Raw genomic sequence first — 20,801 nt, 5'->3', positions numbered from 1 at the left:
ACATATCACCTTTAAAATAAGCAGCATAATATGAAGGTTAAGAGCATAGTTTGGTATACCTTACTAGCTGTGTTACTTTGGCTAATGGAATCTCTCAGCCTTTGTTTCCTTATCTGTAAAATTGGATACTAACACTAACCAAAAACCAAACCAGTTGCCGTTGAGTCGATTCTGACTCATGGTGACCCCTTGCGTGTCAGAGCAGAACTGTACTCCACAAGGTCTTCAATGGTTGATTTGCCAGGCATTTCTTTTGGGGCACCTCAAACCTCCAACCGGGCATGTTAACCATTTGGACCACTCAGAGACCCCATACTAACAGTTCCTTCCTCAAAAGGTTGTGGTGCAGATTAAATGACATAATACCTATAAAGTGCTCAGTGGAATGGCTTCAAGCAGATTGTACTTGACGAATGTTCACAATATTATTATTATCATCTGTATAATCAATAAAGACTTATAAGGTGAGTGTCTTTCAAAGACACTTTATATGCCCACCTAGTAAAGTAGCAGGGATTTTTTGGTGGGTGGATGGGGCACCTACCCACTAGTCTGCTTGCCTTGCTCTTTGTCCTTCCATTGCAAGAAGACAGGTTGGAATCTCATCAGACCTCATCTCCGTCTACATCACGTGTGTTGTTGATGGAAAGCTGCTGCTGGATTTGTTTGTACTTTCTTTCTCCACGTACTTGAATTTTTGTTATCGTGTATATTTCAGAATATGGCTAAAGCAGTCTATGGGGAGGCTGGGGAAAGATGGCTCAGGGACAGGCCTGAGAGCATGAGGTTTAGGTGGGACATGAGGTCCTCCTAGTCTTCCCAGAGAGGAAATACAAAGTGGGCATGAGAGATTTAGATGAACTCAGCCTGCCGAACCACTTAGCTATACCTGCTATCTCTTTCTAGGTTATTCAGCTGACAGTTGATATTATTGTTTTACCAGGAGGGTGAAGGGTAGCCTCATACCATAAATTCCCATAAGGGTTTCCCTCATTTCTTCTTCTCTTCTTCTATCTTCCGTAGGGTATTCTTCGTATCAAACATTTAGCCTCATATAGAGCACTGGTAAGGAGCCCTGGCGGCACAGTGGATAGGAGGACCTAGTAGCACAGAGAAGTCAAGTTGGGCACTGTGGATAATCCCAGCCTTTCCGTATGCTGACCATGGAGCTATGGAGAAGATAGATTTAAAAAAGAACTAAGGTTTCTCCTGGAACTGGACAGAGATTAGTCTATCAGTATTCTTCAGGATCGGTTGTTGTTGTTATTTGTTGCAGATGAGTTGGCCTCCGATTCATGGAGACCCCATGCATGATGGAATGAAACCCTGCCCAGTTCTGTGCCACCCTCCTGATTGGTTGTGGCTTGGACCGTTGTGGTCCATAGGGTTTTCATTGGCTGATTTTAGGAAGTAGATCACCAGGCCTTTCTTCCTAGTTTGTCCTAGTCTGGAAGCTCTGCTGAAACTTGTTTAGTACCTTAGCAACATGCAAGCCTCCATTGACAGATGGGTGATGGCTATGCATGAAGGTCATTGGCTAGAATTTGAACACAGATTTCCCACATGGAAGGTAAGAATTCTATCACTGAACCACCAGTGCTGGTTCAGAATGGGAAAACAGACTGAATAAGGGAAGAGGTCTATTCTCATATACTTCTAGGTATTCTGGCCTATTCTGCTTTTTCAAAAGGCATCTCCAATTAATTCCATGATACAGCAAAAAAAAAAAAAAAACCGCACACCCACTACAACAACAACATCAACAACAGGAAAATCTTTGTCAGGATGTGGACTAGAGAATTGGCCTAAGAAATAGGCAAAGGCTGGACTGGCTACCAGACTGCCCTCATGAATCCTGTCATCCCATGGGAGATGGGTGGGAAATAAGAAAGACCCAGATATTCTCTTCCCAACATGAAATGGAGTTTAAATAGGCTGTTCCTGCCACCTATTTTTGATAAGTGGGTTAGCTACTATTCCCATTTCCTCTTCTCATACAGTGTTTTTCTTTTAGTCTTGTCCTAAAAATGCAGCCAGCCTGACTCTGGAAGAGAACTTTCTGTACTTGCGCAGGGCTGCTTGATTGCTCCTGTTATGTGGGTCACAAGTTTGAGAGGAAGGAGTCTGAGTCATGGTTGAGTAACTTTTAACAAGTTTCTGCTTTACGTGAGTTCTCTTGTACAGTGTGGCTTCTGGATGGGTTATGTCTCTGGCACTTGCAGTGCCAAGTGTGTTCCCTGCCTCAACCTGGGGTTTGTGCATGTGGGGTAATTGTGGGGTGGAGGGTGGTGATTCAGGCACATCTCCAGGACCAGAGCCATTGGATCTGCTCTCATCCCTAGTATATCCCAGCCACTTACGTGACTTGCCTGCAGACATAAACTGAACCAGACAGGATAGCATTGTCCTGCCTCCTAAACCAAGCCTCAGGTTGAACATTGGTGCACTGGAAAGAAGCACTTTGCTGGCTGTGTTTAACTCATGGGGAAGTCTCTCTCCCGCTCTCCAACCTAGGCATGAAGACACTTCCCTGCTTTGGGGTTCCAGAAGAAATAACTCATTCCCCAGCACCTGGATACTAACGTAACTCCACCTTTAGGGTAGATATCTGGGAATTTAGATGGCTGGAGTTGGGCATGGTTGCTGTCTTCTGGCGGTCTTTTAAAAACACAAATTTTGTCATCTGACTAACCTGCTTAAAGGTCTTGTACAACTCAATGTCCACTGAATAAAGTATGACCTCCTTAAGTGATCTTCAAGTTTGTTTAAAATCTGGCTCCAGGCAAACTTGAAGATTCTTCCATATTTTAGCCGTCAAACCCTATGCCACTGTCAACTAAACTAGAGACCAGCCCCAGCATGTAACATTTTATCCCAATCAAAATCCCCTTGGCCTTTTCTATAGAGAATAACAAGCTGATTCTAAAATTTATATGGAAATTTAAAGGGCCAAGAATAGCAAGGTCAATCTTGAGGACGAAGGACGGGGTTGGAGGACTGGTGCTGCTAGAACTGAAACTCATTGTAAGGTTACAGTGTATACAGTTTCTATAGACCAATGGGACAGATCAAACAGAAATGGACCCTCACGTATAAGGTTGCCTGAATTGCAGCATAGATACGCTGCTATAGAGTGGGGAAAGAGAGTCTTTTCGATAAATGGTGCTGGATCAGTTGAATGCCCATATGGAAACAACAGTGAATATGGGCACCTACTTTATATTATATACGGAAATCATTTTCAGATGGGGTATAGACTGTAAAAAGTAAAACCTTCTAGAAAAACAAACAAGCATAGAATCCAGAACTTTCATTCATCCAAATATGCCTTTCAAAGATAAAGTCAAGTGGAAAAAGATATTTGCAATACATACACCCAACCAAGGAGTTATATCCAGAAAATATAAAGAACTCCTACAACTCAGTAAGAAAATGATACACAAGCCTAAAATAATAGGCTAAAAGCTTGTGCAGACACATCACAAGGAAGGGCTTTCAGATAGCCAATACGGATATGAAAAGATAGATGTTCAACAGAATTACTATCAGAGAAGCACAAATTTATCCCATAATATGATATCAGCATACACTACCAAGAAGGCTAAAATTATTAAACTGACAGCATTAAATGCTGGCAAGGTGCATAGCACTGGGACTCTCACACACTGCTGGAGGGAGTATCAATTGATAAAGTGACTTTAGAAAACCATTTGGTATTCTCTACCATTCTAACTATACACCTGCTGTATGACCTAGCAATTCTATCCTTAGGTATATACCCAAGAGAAAGGCTTATATATGTTCTCCAGAGGATGGGTCCATACTGGCTTTGTCTGTGATAGTTAAAGACTGGAAACAACCTAAATGACCACCAATAATAGAATGGATGAATAAATTGTAGCATATTCACACAAAGTCCAAAGGCTATTGGACTTTGTTAGATAATGGAATGCCATTCCAAGATTTGAGCAGAACAAGATCAAAACTTCAGGAAGTTGCATCTGGTAATGATATTCGGAGATTTGCACATATTGGGATTTGGATATAGGTTTTTCTTCTCAAAAGGGACATGTTAATAGCTCTTTTTAATGTGTAATCTGGAGTTATCCAATGTTATTTTGAAACTGTTTTTATCATAAATGGCTTTCATGTTGAGACTGCTTCCATATTCAAAATTTATAGCAACTTCAATTATGCTCTGAGTTTCACTCTATTTAACTTTTTTGTTTCTTGCAAAGAATTTCACTGATTAATGTATCAGTATCCCTGGCTGGTGCAAATGGATTATTCTCGACTGCTAACCTAAAAGTTGGTGATTTGGACCCACCCTGTGGTAGTGCGGAAGAAAACGCCTGGCCATCTGCTGCCATTAAGACTACAGTATATACATTTTCAAAAAGAAGGCTAGAAGTTAACATAGCTACAAATGTTTTCAAGCATGAACTTTAGAGTAAAGGCTTTTTTTTCCTCTGTGTGATCTGGTTAGCAGTTCTAGCTTAAGGAACATACTTTGGTTCTAAAAACAGAAGTAATTCATGAAGAAAAAAGCACAATTCTTTCATTTTCCTTGAAGTATTTTTATAGTGCCCAAATCATTTCTTAGTTTCAGCAAATCTGATATTTAGGCTCTTTATTTACATTGCAGCATTTACCTGAATATTCTTTGTAAACAGGTCCGTTGTCACGTGGGAATGAGACAGACAAGGGGAAAATCTAGATTTGTATCCACATTAAGTTTTCTTTATTAGTTATATATATTATCATATGTTACATGCAGGAAACCCACAATACGACCCAAAATGTTTATGTATGCCGGCACGTCAAGAGTAATACAATGCAAAGCTTTATGTTTTTACATACAACTATTTTAAACAGTCAAATAGGAATAAGGTAAAATTAACGTAGGGAAACAGCCACTGGCTGATGTACTGGTGAACGTTTTGATCTGCACAGGGGACCGTGGTGATCTGGCAGATGACTCTCTCGCAGGTGACAGCTGACCATCCTGTCCTACCCGGGGTTATGCGTAAAGTGCAAAATGATAGCTCAGGCTTTACTGCAAGTGCAGACGTTTGTTTTTCAACAGCGCAAAAGGCATTGTGATGAGAATAACACACTAGTTAACAACAACAACAAAGAAACAATCAAACAAAAAAAATTAAGAAAAACTCCCAGACCATCAAAATGAAAAGAACGCTGTATCTTTGTGAGCATCCGTCTTGGTGTATCACCGCAATAAACAGTATGGTCATTGATCTCTGTTCCAGGCAGAGGCACAGAGGAGACTGTCAGATTCCCAGGCAAATCGTTTTGACTTATAGGAGGGAGGGAGTAAAGGCAGATGTGGGGGGAGACCTTAAAAACAGATCCATGAAGTGTGTTGTACTCTCTGTTGAATCTGTGGGTTTCATGTTATCCTTTGAAACGTGGTTATGTTTTCACTTACTTGGATACAAAATCTGTAACATATAAACTATTGAAGACTTTTTCTTTAATGCTTCCCGTTGGTATTTCCACCAACAGCACTGGGGCTATTTAGGCATTTGGACTCCTGTAAAGGAAATCCGACAGAGAAGCTGAATTCGTAGGCAGAACAGCAGGACTGTGTCTTTCATTTCATCCTCAACATTTTCAGGAAACTGGGCGATCTGTCCCTGTCTCAGACCCTGGAGTGTGAATTGCTAGAACGGTATCACAGGGCAGAAGGGCTGATTGTTAGCTTTGACTTAAAGCTACGGAGCATGGAAGGAACAGCTCTGCTGCCAGCTCTCTGTTGGGGAGAAAAGAACTTTGTGGGCAAGAATCAGTTAAAAAAAAACACTTGAATTAAACCAATCACGGAGAATCTCCTTTAAGCAAATACATTCATGATGTTTTGGTTTTTTCACTGAAACATTATGAGTTAGCTTTTCACATAAGTGCTCTTAGCGACCTGAATTTCAAAAGTAATTAAAACCTGCAGCACATCTTTTCTAATGAAAATTATCTTTAGAAAGCAAAAACATATCACTAATACTACAAAAAAATTCATGACAAGTGACTGAGCACCTGATGTTTAAACTCACACTTTTTTTCCACTTTTCTATTTGCTAACATTTGATTGAGAAGGTTAATTCCTTTCCTTAAAGCTCCACCTGTGAAATGTTTTTTCATTTAGTATAACAAAATGACAACGACAAGCTCACTTGTTTTAAGGTTCCAGAATTATTAGTTAAGTAGTTGAAAAGATGAGAAAATGCACTGCCAGGAGAAAGATGACTTAGTGGAAACTGGGATTTTTCTACTTCTGTATTTCATGGGAATTTATATACTGACTTACATAGAGCTATGCTCAACATTGTGATTTCTTTGGTAAGAGTATTAAATTATAAACTTAATGGATTCAGGACTTATGGCCATCCAAACTTTTCGGTGAAATTGATGGTGTGGGTGGAGAGAACGACTATTTGAACTTCAGATAGAGATTTAAAATGAGAATGTGTGGTTGAAAGTAGTTTCTAATTTCATTTTCATTTTAAGTTTATTTCCAAAGTATATAATGTAAAAAACAAGTTTGCAAAAAAAAATAAAAAGATCGAATTGATTCTGGACTTTTAAATAAGGAGTAAAACACCTGATAACATTTGTTTTATTTCTTACTTTCTATTTTGATCACAATAGACATATAATATCCAAGGCTCTGTTTTACTGTGTGTGTGTGTGAGTGTGTGTGTGTGTGTGTGTGTGTGTATTGGGAGTGGGGGTGGTTGTTGTAAAGTATGCCATATATCGCAAAGCACCTGACTGATAACAGAAAATTTAACCAAGTCAGCTTAAAAATCACAGTGGGCCTCTGACTTTGGAGCAACTGCGGAATTTTCCCCCAAAGTCTGAGAACTCGTACGTTAATCAGGCCATGACTAAATAAATACGGTCCAAGAATGCGTGTAGAGCTCTTTTCCAAATGAATGTAGATATTCTTATGAGAAATAAAAGACACATTTAAAAGTATTACTGAAGTTTTAGTTTTTCCATTAAAGATTTTCTCAAACAGTGGGCACTAAAGGTCAAGCTACATTTGTTAGTGGGTGTCTTTGATATTGTTTATTTCATGTTAACATGAGAGTCTTATACCCATAGGTCAAAACACCTATTATTTATTTTTTTAACATAATAAAGTCAAATTGACCTACGTGTATAGATCCAACTTAACATGAATTTCTTGGTTTTTACATAGAAACCTGCACAGTGTGCAAAAACAGAGCTGGGGTGATTAATGTCAGAAATAACATAATTATTACCTGGGGCAGAGAGTGCCATTTACTAAATTCTCTTTTCCTTTTGCTCAGCCCTACATTAAGCATAAGGTAGTCTTTTTCCTCACAGTGTCTTACTGCTCCATCTCTAGCTGTTTCCAAGTGAGAAACCAGCCTGGATAGACAACTCCCAGCGTGATGACTTCAGTGCTCGTCAGGATCAGTAAGAAAGCAGCAATCAAATTGATATTCCAGTTTCCTACTGGCAGCTTGAGTCTTGCTATGAAAAAAATAATATCTTAAAAGAGATATTTTTATGTGCATATCCTTTATCCTTTAGTACAAGGAGCCTGGGTGGCGCGAGCAGTTTGTGACTGGCTGCTCACCTAAAGGTTGATGGTTCAAACCCACCCAGCAGCTCAGGGGAAGAAAGGGCTGGTAATCCGCTTTCATAAAGATGATAGCCAAGAAAACCCTTATGGAGTAACACACAGGGTCTCCATGAGTTGAAAGAGACTTGATGGCAATGGGTTTTATCCATGGTTATGGGCCAAGCTGCTTCCTAAAAGCAATCTCAAGGGACTCAGTTCCTAGATTTCACTGGACTTTTTTGTTGTAAGGATTTTACTTCAAATGTAGGGATCATCAACCATTACTAGAAATTGTACTTGTAAGCACAATTTAAGAATTTGTCCATGATAAAATCTAATTCATTCTTAGAGAAGGAAGGATTTCATAATAAAAGTGAAAAAGGAATCATGAAATCAGGATTAACTCCACCCCCAATTTTTTTTGTCTTCCCTAGTAAATAAAAACCCAAACCCACTTCCCTAGTAGATAGATGGAGTTTATTAAAACAAAGCAAAAATCACTGGGCAATTATGCAGATAAACGCAGTTGTTTTTTTCTTATTGTTATTATTTTTCCCAATCCACATAGAAGTATACGATTGATTCACAGGCAGCAAGGGAATCCTGAGAACAGGTGCCAGATTCTACTATTTGCAAGACTGAGTTGATAAATTCTGAAAATAACTTGGTGTTATTTGAACCTAATTTATATAGATAGCTTCAGCAGCTTGCATGGAAAGTTCCCAGCTGGGTAGGAGGCCTACTGGTTCTCTCCAGCCCCTTGAGAAATTAACGCCATGAATTTCCATAAAGCAAATGAGTTTTGAGCTGATACAGCAGTGATCAGCAGTAGCTCCCCGTGGAGTCAGAACACTGCATGAGCCTGGGGGCAGACCGGAACAAATCGTATCACAGCCAAGACTAGTACCAGGAAGGCCTTGTTATCTTCCTGCTTTCTGAATGGACCCCTGCGGGTGCAGCAGGAGTGGGAGTCAGGTTCACCACCTGCATAGACACAGGGGGAACAAGAATCTTCTGATGGTTTCCTGGTAATAGAATACTGGAGACTGGATTCTAGCTTGTCCTGTAGTCTAAATGATGAAGAGGTGGGAGCTGTTATTTGATGAACTGGGGAATAGAAGTGACCCCAAACCATGACTTCAAGCCATGACCACAGGCATATTTCAATTTTTCACTTCATTCTGATGGGACTGACCCCCTACACTGATCATTACAGAAGGAAATTCATTCAGTAGAGAAAATAGAGCAAGGAGAGTAACCAGCTGCTGTCTGGTCAGCTCTAGCTCATGGTGACCCCATGTGTGTCAGAGTAGAGCTGTGCTCCATAGGGTTTTCAGTGGCTGATTTTTCAGAAGTAGATTGTCAGGGCTTTCTTCTGAAGTGTCTCTGGGTGGACTTGAACCTCCAACCTTTCAGTTAGCAGCTGAGTACCTTAACTCTTTGGGCCACCCAGGAACTCCAAAGGAGTGGTAAAACCTATTGCCATTGAGTCAATTCTAACTCATAGGGACCCTATGTATTACAGAATGGAACTGCTCTGTAGGGTTTTCTCAGCGGTAATCTTAATGGAATCAGATAACCAGGTCTTTCTTCCAGAGTACTGTTGGGTAGTTTTGAATGACCAGCTTTTAGGTTAGCAATTGAGCACAAATTCTCCTTATTTTGGGGAAAATGTATCTACATGATGACAAATATCAAGGCAGAAGCGAAAAGTCCTGAAGAACAACAACTAAACAAACAACAACAATAACACAAGAACCCTGTCAAAAAACAAATGGATAAACAAAAAACATCAGAGAGTAGACAAAGAAAGAACAGGCATTCTGAAACACCTATCTGGCTATTTTACCCAAATTTACTTTATAAACGGGAACTCCTCTTTAGGGAGTCTCTGAGAGTCAGAAGCCTGAGACAATAATGTCCACTGATTTTAAACCGTGATGTCTTGGGTGATGACCAGAGAAAAGTCACATGTGCTACTCTGCCAGGAAAACTGTAACATTTAGTCTGGCATCTCAAGGTTATGCAGTGTAATAAAAACTTCATGAAATTTGCTTTTTCTTACTTGGGGAAAGTTAGAACCCAAATGTCACTCAAACATCAGTGAGATCCACAGCTCAGCTCTGACTTGGAAATGCTTTGAGGGCTTAATGAAGACTGCAAGTCTCTAACTGGGCCTTCCTAAGTCCAAACCCACTGCTGTCCAGTTGATTCCAAATCGTAGTGACCCTATAGGACAGAGCAGCACTGCCCCACAGGGTTCCCAAGACTGTAATTTTTACAGAAGCAGACTGCCACAGCCTTCTCCCGGGCTTCCTGGCTCAGAACCATGAATAACCTTGGAAGTCAAATCTCCCCTAGCACTTTCATATTAGAAGGGGCGCCAGCTAATTTCGAGATTTGGTTGTTCTGGGGTCATAACAGTGTGAGGTGGTGACAATGCGGCCATAACTGGACACGAAATGTAAAAAGCATCTCTGCACCCAGAAGGCCACCTCCTGAGGTTCTAGGAAATGGAGTCCCTGGGTAGTGCAAAGGGTTAACACTCATGGCTTCTACCTGAAAGGTTGGAGGTTCAGGTCCTCTTAGAGGTACTTTGGAAGAAAGGCCTGGTGATGTACTTCCAAAAAATAAGCCATTGAAAACCCTACGGAGTACGGTTCTACTCATGCACACACGGGGTCACCATGAGTCAAAATCAACTCAACGGCAACAAGATTTTTTTATGAGGCATTTGAAATTTGCAAATATCGTGTACTGTTGGGTCACTTCTGCCCTCCTGAAATGGGCAAAATAATAGCTCCTCTCCCGCCTAGAGATCCTCTGCTTTGTTCCCCACTTGGGTGGTGAAATCACAGTCATCAGGCCACACAAGGCAGCCTCCTCATGCTTCTCTCGGGTATTCATTACTTAAAGCAGCTTGGCTGCACCCGAGTTAAGGAAGTTGCTCCCATTCCTTAGTGTATGTAGACTTTGTTCAGTTTTACCCAGGCTCTTGGGAAAGTACTTGTCTCTTTTTCCCTCCCTTTTTTTTTTAATCTTACATCTTCTTCCATTCGTAGCCCTTCTCTCATTTCCATTTGGCATTTCATAGCCCTGTTTATTCACTGGCAATTTTCTGGCATTAGTGGGTAATGCTAATTAAATAAAACATTTATGCATTTGAAGCAAAACAACAGAAAATCTCTTTTGAGAGACTTGAAAGCAAATGTGATAGCCTGTTATCAAGAATTACTGCCTTTCAAAAACCAAATTGCAATGCAAGAAGAAAGTGGTAGGCAATGTTTCAAATCACTTTTTCATTAAAGATTTTCATTGCTTTTTTAAACATTTCTACTACAGTGTATGGGCAATACCATGATGAATTTTCCTCACCGTTTCCACAAGGGGCTCTGTGATCCCTTGGAAACTATAAAACATATACGTACTCCTCTTTTTTTTTTTTTTTTTTACAGCGCATATGTTGCTGAGAATGTCATACTATTGGCTGAAATTTAAGCACAAAATCTCTTTTTCAATTGTACTAGCTGCATTTTCATTCACATGATTATGGTCTGACAAGTAAACTATATCCGATTCATGAAATACTTTTAAATGATACCTAAATGTACATTTACAGACAGAGGCAAGTTCACTTAAAGTAAAAATTGTGAGTATCCTTCCTTACGAGAACATACGTTCTAGTCTGTTGAGATAGATTAACGTTACCATTCTTTCAAAACCAAAAATGAAGACACATGGTCTGAAAACTATAAACACCTCCATATTTCCATTGAAATACTTGGGACTGTTCTGATTAGCAATGAGCAATTTTTACACTAACATAGAATTGGTCCAGTTTTTTTTTTTTTTTTTTTAATCATTTCCACAAAGACAGAAGTTTTACTGATACACAGAGTGGTAAAACTTTCTAGTGGAGCTTGATTGTGAGCTTGATTGTGGCTTTAGGTAGGTTCTGTTTCTGATCTGATAGATTCTATAGAACCTTTGCAGCTTTGAATAGCTTGCTACCTGCACTTCAAAATACCTGGACACTTTTTAGAGATAATTTCTTTAGATAAAAAGTAGTAATTCCAGCTAATTTTTCTGAGTGCCAGAGAGGTGTAACTGCAAAATAATTCTAAAAATTAGCAAGCTCTTTCCTTTAGTGCTTCACACTGGTTTGACTAGTCTTTATTTCTTTTTTTTTAAATAACATTGCATTGTGTTTAAGGTGAAGGTTTACACAGCAGGCTAGGTTCTCATTCAACCATTTCTACACAAATTGTTCAGGGACATTGGTTGCATTCTTCACAAGGCATGAACATTCTCGTTGGTTTCCATTCTGGTTTGTCCATTTCCATTAATCTAGTTTCCCTGCCCTTTTACATTCTCATCTATGTTTGAAAGTAATTGTTGACTATTTGGCCTCATATAGGTGATTTTTTAAAGGAGCACTTATCGGCAATATTCATTATTTTGTGAGCCAATCTGTTATTTAGCTACGAGGTGACCTCAGGGGTGAGTTTCAGTTCAAGGTTTGAAGAATATCTCAGGGCAATAGACAATAGACTTAGAGAGTCCTCCAGTCTCAAACAGACCAGTAAGTCTGTTTTTTTTTTTTTTTTTTCTTAATAGGATTTTGAGGGTCTGTTCCACATTTATCTCCCATTCTATCAGGGTACATCCGTTGTGGCTTGATTATTGATTTGATTCTTAACTCATTTTTTTCCCAAATAAATAACAAACCTTTGCATTGCCTTAAACCCATTAGTATGCTTTAGAATCATCTTAATCTATCGCCACAGGGTTTTATTTTACTCACAAGAACATGGAATTCTTTTGGATGTGGATGAATCAGAGACTTACTAAAATTTCTGGAGGTTGAAAGAGAAGGAAAAAGCTCATTCTTTGTACCTTCTGAGATTATAGGTCCATTTTTCCAAGGTGTAGGGTCTAGCACCTGCAGACAGTAAAGCTTTAAGCATTGATTTCTAGGTGAGTTAGCTATGGAATGCAAACCTGACCCTCTCAAAGTACAGGGAAGCACCAGCTCTCTGAATTCCCTCTATACCTTTGTGAAGTTTAAGTGAAGTCAACTTTAATTTCTAGTGCAGACTTTAATGGAGTTCTTACTACAAGGTTATAGGAAATGCAAAGTAGGTGGAAAAAGTATACTATTAAATTTTTCTTAAATGCGTGATGGGAAGAACCCTGGAGAACTAATCTCTGAATATGTGCTCAGGGCCTAGAGTCTTTTTGTCATAGATTTTTATAAGGAAATGTTTTCAAATATTGATATATTTAATTTTAACTATTTGTGAGCTCTTAAAATCCCTTTAAAACACATGTGCAGTGAACCAATGGTATTTGAAAAGGACCTTGTTGTTATAGGATATACCTTCAACTCACCTTCTGCCTATACGACGCACAATCCTAAAATTGCTGTGTAACGGTCCTTATGTTTGTAACCAAGGACCTAGTCTGGGGCCTAGAACACAATCGTGTTTGTTGACTTAAATTGAACTTGACCCATCTGTCTAATCTTCTAAGAAATGCCACAGCATTGCATGACAAGAGCTGGAAAATTTGCTAGACATTGTAGCATACTAAGCTTTTGGCATTTGGTATAGTCGTGTATGTGATTCATTACATTTTTCATGTTTTGATCTTAGTAGAAAACAATGACTGTGGGTTGAAATTATTTCTAATGAAATTCAACTGGCTCCTGAATGGCTGTCCCAAAGTTGGACCCTTTAATTGACTTGTTTCTTTAGGTCTTTAGGCCTTAACGACAGTGATCTTAAAAGCAATCTAGACGCCTTATTCTGTGACTATGGATCCTGAAGAATCTCAAACAGGGGACACTACACTGGTTAGGGCTGCAGTGGTAGAGGCACTGACGAAGCTTCACGTGTGTCTCCACACCTTCCCCTAGCCTAAGCAATAGGGCCGTGAGAAAAGAACTATGGGGAGAATCTAGGCAAGGATCTGGATGTTTCTACAATGAAAGTAAAGATACCTCAAAAAAAAAAAATTTCTGTTGATGGATATTTCTATGACAACGGTAGTAGTGATTCTGTCCGCAACAACTTCATAGTTATGGTCAACCTCAAGAACAGCATAGCCCTGGCATGGAAGCATACCCACCATGACACAGGACCCAGGCTACCATGTTCTACCCAAGCTTAATTGACAAGAAGGGATAATACCAATTTCTACGGTACTCACGATGAAAGCTGGACAAATCTCTAGTTGGCCATCTCGTCTTGATAATCACCAATAAACAGAATATGTCTGTATAAACTCATTATCTCTGCTGCATAAGAGGTGCAGCACATATCTGGTCATTTCTATGCATTTTGAATGAAACATTTAGCCCGAGCATTTAAAAAAAAAAAAAAAAATTTTTTTTTTTTTTTTTTTACCAATCTGTCTGGTTTTTAGCTTCCAAACATATAAATGTATGTAAGGACTTTTAATGCATTGGGGGCTTTGTGATAAATTCTCAAGAATAGTCAGACAGATCCTTTTCAGAGGGACTTTGTACCTTAGTTGCATTTTCCTTATAGGCTGTCTATGGTTCTGAATTTAGACTTTTGCCTGGATCCTGCATCATGATGGCATGCTTCCATAGCTTTAGGAACAGAATTTTATTTGCATTACCAAACCCAAACTAAATCCACTGCCGTTGAATAGATTCTGACTCACAGGGACCCTGTAGGACAGAGTAGAACTGCCTCACAGGGTTTCCAAGGCCATAAATCTTTATGGGAACAGACTGCCACATCTTTCTCCTGCTGAGCAGCTGGTGGATTTGAACTGCCAGCCGTTGGGTTAGCTGGTGAGTGCCTAATCACTGCTTCAGGAGGGATCCTGCATCTTTTAGGTAATAGTAAATAAGCTAAGTTTGCCTTTTCAATAGTGAAATTTGCAAGTGAACGGACATCAGTTTTCACAACACAAGTTAGATTATCCAAGGGCATGAATATCCTCTCACCAACTTAAAGTTGTGTTTTAGTAGAGTTTATTTTAAAACTTCCAGTTGCCTATTTCAGTGTTGAGAAATGTTCCCAGTAAGCAAATTAAGAGTACTGCCTCTTTTGATGGCACTGCTGGAATGCCATCATTACTGGAGGTTCCACTTTGAAAGCTTCCTGCCTTCTCCCAAGAGCTCCATGATCCCTTCCTCTGTCTGCTTGGGAAGCTGGTTCCTGGTTACATTGAGTCTCTCAGGAGTTTGTCCCAGTGGTGATCAAAGGAGATTTCCAGTGAATTCATCAACGTTGCCTTGTCTTTTTGACATTGATGGTTTTCATTTTTAATTTTAGCTACAAATAGGGAGCTCTTTATATTCATTATGTCATTTAATTCTGCCCACAACCCAGAAAGATTGCTACTATTATTCACATTTTTAAGAAGAGAAGACTGAAATTAAGAAAGGTTAAATATGTTGTTCGAAGTCTGAAAGGTAGAAAATGTCAGAATGTGTAGTTGGGCACAGATCTCTCTGACTTCAAAGCTCAAGCTTTTAACCTCTTCACTAAACCCTTCTTTTCAATGTCATCAAATTGCTAAGGTGGATCCAGAATATTACAGCCAAAGGTTTGAGATGCAAGTATGACTGAATATCCCTGTGTGGCCTCCAGGTAGGGCGTTGGAAGCTGGACCCTGGTGACTCACTCTGCCCCAGCTGAGTCTCATCCTCTCTCTTCTTTCTTTTCTAGCGATTGGCAGGAAGAGGAGGAGACAGAAGAAAAATAACACTGAAGTCAGAGATTGAAGGAGAAAAGGGTACTACCTACTTGGGGCACGAGGAGCCAGAATTTCCACAGTAAGTGATTAGATGAAGAAGTAAATCTTCCACTTCACAGCTACAGTATGCATCACTGGGATGCCAGAACAGGGAAGAAATTCCACCCATAAGGGTGAAGGAGAAATAAGAAAGAAGAACAAAAAGGAAAGCATTATATTTTCCTCATCTCATGAGTTGGAGTGGTTACTGCTCTACCTGCCATGGAATTAGAAGGTAGTTCCAGCACATTTACATGCAGATATTGTTTAGAATGAAAAATGTTGAAAACACATGTATTTATTAATTACTTTAGAATGTCTCATCTTTGAAATTAATTCCGTCCTTGTGTGTTCCGTAGAGAGTCTCGAAGACGGAATGGAAGAGCCTTGTGCACCCCAATGACATCTGTAGGAAAAGACGGATTAGGTCCCACATCCAAACGATGTAGCTCTCAACCACATGGCAGGTAACTCATTTTAAGAGCTGGTCGCTAGGCAGAAAGAAGATTGTTGAGAAACAGCTTTATGAGCTGAAAGCAGTACTACATCATTCTTTGAGAGAACTCACATTATTGAAGTCCATTAAAAGCAAGAATTTTCCTCTCTGGTGCTTTATGTACAAATATTTCATTCTCCTTTACTGTGTTTTATTTGAACTATCCATTTTACTTCTGGAAGCTCTAGTAGGAAATGCATTACTATGTATATATGTACACAAACATATTTAACATTCTAAATATTTTTAAGGCCCTGGTTTCAATTCCTTTGATCAGAAAATGTAAAAAAAAATTAAACATAATACACATCCATGCTGGGACATAATATTTGTAATTAGTAGAGACAAACAAGAGACTTCATCAGAAGGAAATATTAAAGCACTTATCTTGACTTAGCTTTTTCTTCCTCATTCAGTAGATGCCTGGGTTCAGTCCACATAACTACAGCCAGCTGGATCTGAAACAGTAAATTCAGTTTTTCCGATCCATAACAGCTGTCTTCCTGAAATGTTGCATTTGCATGTCCATTGCATAATTGTGCCTTGCTATATTGAAGAAGGGATACAGATTTTATAACTGAGTCTGCTGGCAGCTTGTAGGCTCAAGAATGCTCTTAGAAGGAAAGCTGGCATCTTGTTATCTATTTGCGTTTTCATAGGTAATTATGGTACACTTGATGCATTTCATCAATGCAGACAAAGGCTCAAAGTGGAGAGCTTTTTGGCCCAGGCCGTACGAGTTGGCTGTCTACATGGATCAGATAAAAGGAGCGATTGCCAATCTTTCCTGTATTTCATACTAAAGAAAACCAGCCAAAGAGGAGAACTATCTTAGAGAATCTGCTTTGAAGAGTGACAGTTTACAAAGGGAATCTTGACATTTAGCAGAGATCGGAAAGACGAAAACATTGGTGATGACATTATACAAACACATTCTTTAGGGAAATATATTTGGGCCATCACTACCATTTCATGTCCAAGTAGCTACTTAGGATTAAAAAGTAGATCTTGATTTTTTCTATATGGTCATTTGAGTCTTCCTGTCTTGAGATTAAGTTTATGGGAGCTATATATTTTTTAAAAAGTTTCAACTGTTCTGGCAATCAACAAGAAAAATCTGTCATAGTATCACACTGATTCAAAAGGCATATGTATTGTGAGCTGAGTTAAAAAGAAGAAAATCATATGTAAAGGGAACATGCGGTATGGAGAAACTACTGAGTAAGGAAGAGTACATTTTAATGGGTGACTTCCTGCATGGAGGAAATGATGAGCTCATTGGATGACTATTATCTTTTGTGACTACTTAGCGGGGAGCAACGGGGTTGCACAGTTAGAACTGGCAGCAAACCACTGAAAGCCTAAGAATGGAAAATCGCCCATTAAGACTCTTAGGAAGTACTTGCAATGCCCAAGAGTTAATCTTTCTGCAGGGGACACATTACTCTGTTTCAGATTAATTTTTATGCTAATCTCTTCCCTTTCCTTGCAATTATGGAGATAAGGTAAGAGAGATGTTATTCTTGAAAAAAAAAAAAAAAAAAAACAAGAAATGGAGGTAGAAACGATCTCTTAACCAGATGAAGACTTTCAGGTGAACGTTAAAGGTCAAATATAGAGTAATCTAATCCCTCACAGAAGACTAGAATGATTTGGAATTCCCATGAGGTGCTTTGATCAGAGGTAGCATTCACTTTACGTGTTACTAAAAAAAAAAAAATATATATATATATAAGGTGGATTCAGTAATCGATGGTTTTCTCTTTGATGAGGTCATAAATATTTGCTTGAACACAAAATATCACATACAGAAGACCATCTTCTATGATGGCCTCAATTCATGTACCACAGTGTGTTTCAGTCCCATTGGGCGTCTTCCGTGGGATTATATACACAGCTGTACTCATGAGGGAATGCGGCGTATTCCTTGCCTTCTGAGTGCTTGATATCGTTTGGATGCCCCTCTACGGTGCAGAACTGAGTCGCCAGAGAGGAAAGAGTTGTGATGACTCAGAAGCAGGCACTTTCCTAGGACTCCAGAGCCTCCCACATATTCACACGGCGACCTGCTTCCGCATAGATGGTGGCTTCTAACCTCCAAGAGGGCCTTAATAGCGTGAGACCCAGTTATGGCAATGGAACAGTTTCCACTTCCAGATTTTCTAGCTGAAAGGAAAGAGCAAAGGTAGTGAGCATTTCCGATTCCATGTTAACACACATTAACTGAGCATCTTCCGTGTGTCAGAACTGTAGTGAGGGCCTTCATGTGTAAGATCACCAGCACCCCTCAGAGTTTTTTTTTTTCCTAATCTCAAGACGTTGCTCTCTTTAGATATTATTAATATGCTCTTGCATTTTGTACATCACTCAAGAAGAATTGTATTATAATTATCATAGGCATGTTAGTGATGCTTCCTTAGAAGAATATGTTATAACCCAAACTTTCTCTCCCTCCTTCACCCTTTTCCTCCCTTCTTATTCTTAAATCATTCATAACTTAGAAAAACTGTAAAAAGAAAAGCAAAGACTGTCTTTGCAGTACTTTTTATATTCTTTATTTCTAGATAACGGTATTTTATTTTTTACCCAATTCTCAGAATTAGTGAATTTTTCCTGAAGCAAGTGGATCACTGCCACCCCTACCTCTGTTGTAAAGCTAACATGTATGGGAAACAGACTGTACGACATTGGTTTAGGCACATGCAAATGTGGGTTCGATATATCCAAATAAGAGGGGAGAACACGGGAAAAAGAATAAGCTTTGTAATTAGTAATTGTTGCTGTTATTTATATTAGATTTTGGTGAAGAGGAAAAGAAGTGTTGGTACTAAAAGGAGAAAAGAACGCTAGATTAAAAAAACTTTGTTTTGGCAATTTCAAACTTCAGCTTCAGAGAAGATACACGTATAGTAGTAGTACAAAGAACACTTGTATATCCTTGACCCCGATTCACTTACTGTTAATATTTTACCCTGTTTGCTCTGCCTTTAGTGCCCTCCCTCTTTCTCTCTCTCCCCCTACAAATACACATACACACAAATACACATACACACAAATACACATACATTGTCTTTTGAACCATTTAAGATTAAGTTAACTGTTTACCCCTAAATATTTCAGTATGTATTTCCTAGGAATAAATCCCTCCTTCCAAGGAATAAGGAGTAGATCACTATTGGAAGAGGCAGTCCCCTGCAGGCCCCACGTGACCCCGAACATACTTGCTGACTGTGCAAACTGCAGGATCTCTTACCAGAACCATGTCTGTAGCCAATCACATAGGCAATTAAGGAGGTCAAGGCACCCACAGAATGGACCACTGCATGACTGCTTGCTCCGGGGAAGGCTTGGGTACTGCTTGCTACAAAAGGTGCTGAGACCATAGCTCTGGGTTCCTCAATTACTCTCATTGTGTGTGTTGCTGTTTGGCCCATCTATGTCTGCCTGTAATTATTAGCAATGACATCATTCCTCGAATCGTGTTTCCTTTGTGAGGCCCCCAGGTCGAGAGGACTCTCCTACCTGAGGGATGCACTGCTCCCTGTTTCCATACCACAATGCAAGGACTGTTCCCTGGCCTCAGAGTCCGCATTCTAGGGACAGGTCAAGCACCCGTCCTTAACTTCAGCCACCATAGCCTATGAGACAGAGCAAGCCATAGAACATTAGGAGGTAAGACTAAACTCCCTGACTGTAATGAGTCCTAGATTGCCTTAGACTGTGTTCTGGATGAATAGAGAGGGGTATGTATGGTTACCAACACCTCCTGTTATGTTTGGCTTAATACCACCAATCAGGTAGAATAATCCATCCACACTATGTGAAAGGATACTAAATGGTATCTGAAAGAAGACCTGCTACTCCTCTTGAGGAGCTCTGGTGGTACAGTGGTTAAGCCCTCGGTTCCTAACTAATCGGTCAGTGGTTTGAACCTACTAGTCCCTCTGTGGGAAAAAGATATGGCAGTCTGCTTCCATAAAGATTTACAACCTTGGAAACCCTATGGGACAGTTCTACTCTGTCCAATAGAGTCGCTAGGAGTTGGAATCAACTCAAAGGCAACGGGTTTTTTTTGGGGGGGCGGGGAGGAGGACTCCTGGTGGAACAATGGTTAAGCGTTTATCTACTATCATAAAGGTCTGCAGTTTGAACCTACCAGCAGCTTTGTGGAAGAAAAGACCTGGCAATCACCTCCCGTAAAGATTACAGGCTAGGAAACCCGATGGGGCAGTTCTTCTCTGTCCAATAGGGTCGTTATGAGTCAGAATCAACTTGATGGTACACAACAACAACAACAACACAGCCTTCTCAGGGACTTATTCAGTTAAGTATGGGATCCTGGAGTGCTTGGCTGAGGTCAGTGCTTCAGATTGACCTCATTCTGCAAATCAGTATTCTGTTAATAATAGGCTTAATCAACTCTTGAACAAATTTGCCCCTAGCCCTTGTCATTATGACTAATCCAAATTGCTGATGGGGTGACATAGTCATGTGGGTATTTTAGTTTGGCCAAGAATATATAGGGCTGAGAGGTGAATTATTGGGAAAGGCTGTCCACCGTGGGCCTGAGCATATCTGGACATCCTTGGTTACTTTGCCAAACTTCAAGGCTGAACTATCTTCTGACCCTGAACTGTTTCTATAGCTAGTCACAAAGTCAGTTAAGAATGTCTGTTGTCTGACCCCATGAGGACCACAGCATGACTGCTTTCTCTCAGGGGAGGGTGTTGATTTATTTGTTGCTTGTTACAAATGGTGATGAATTCTTAGCCCTGTGTTTCTCTGATGTGGTACAATCCCCCGTGTGTGTGGTGGCAACCTGGGACCATTATGTTGCACCATGGAAGGGGGCAAAGGAAGTAGCACTACCATGTTGATACTCCTGCTGTTCGCTGTGAGCAATAAACTCCCTCCCTCTGATCCACT

General features: G+C 39.8%; 1 protein-coding gene across 20 annotated transcripts in view; it reads left to right on the top strand.

Moving 5' to 3' along the window:
- Positions 1-20,801, top strand: part of IPCEF1 (interaction protein for cytohesin exchange factors 1) — a 319,466-nt gene that overhangs the window by 251,278 nt on the left and 47,387 nt on the right. For all 20 annotated transcript variants that reach the window (XM_064292423.1, XM_064292503.1, XM_064292438.1 and 17 more), the window contains 2 exons: positions 15,313-15,419; positions 15,739-15,846. In XM_064292423.1, coding sequence (XP_064148493.1) covers positions 15,313-15,419; positions 15,739-15,846 — 215 coding nt within the window. The remainder of the gene's footprint in view (positions 1-15,312; positions 15,420-15,738; positions 15,847-20,801) is intronic.

This window comes from Loxodonta africana, chromosome 1 (genome assembly GCF_030014295.1).
Source record: "Loxodonta africana isolate mLoxAfr1 chromosome 1, mLoxAfr1.hap2, whole genome shotgun sequence".
Classification (NCBI taxonomy): domain Eukaryota; kingdom Metazoa; phylum Chordata; class Mammalia; order Proboscidea; family Elephantidae; genus Loxodonta; species Loxodonta africana.
The sequence above is the reverse complement of the archived record's forward strand: the minus strand, read 5'-3'. Positions and strand labels throughout refer to the sequence as shown.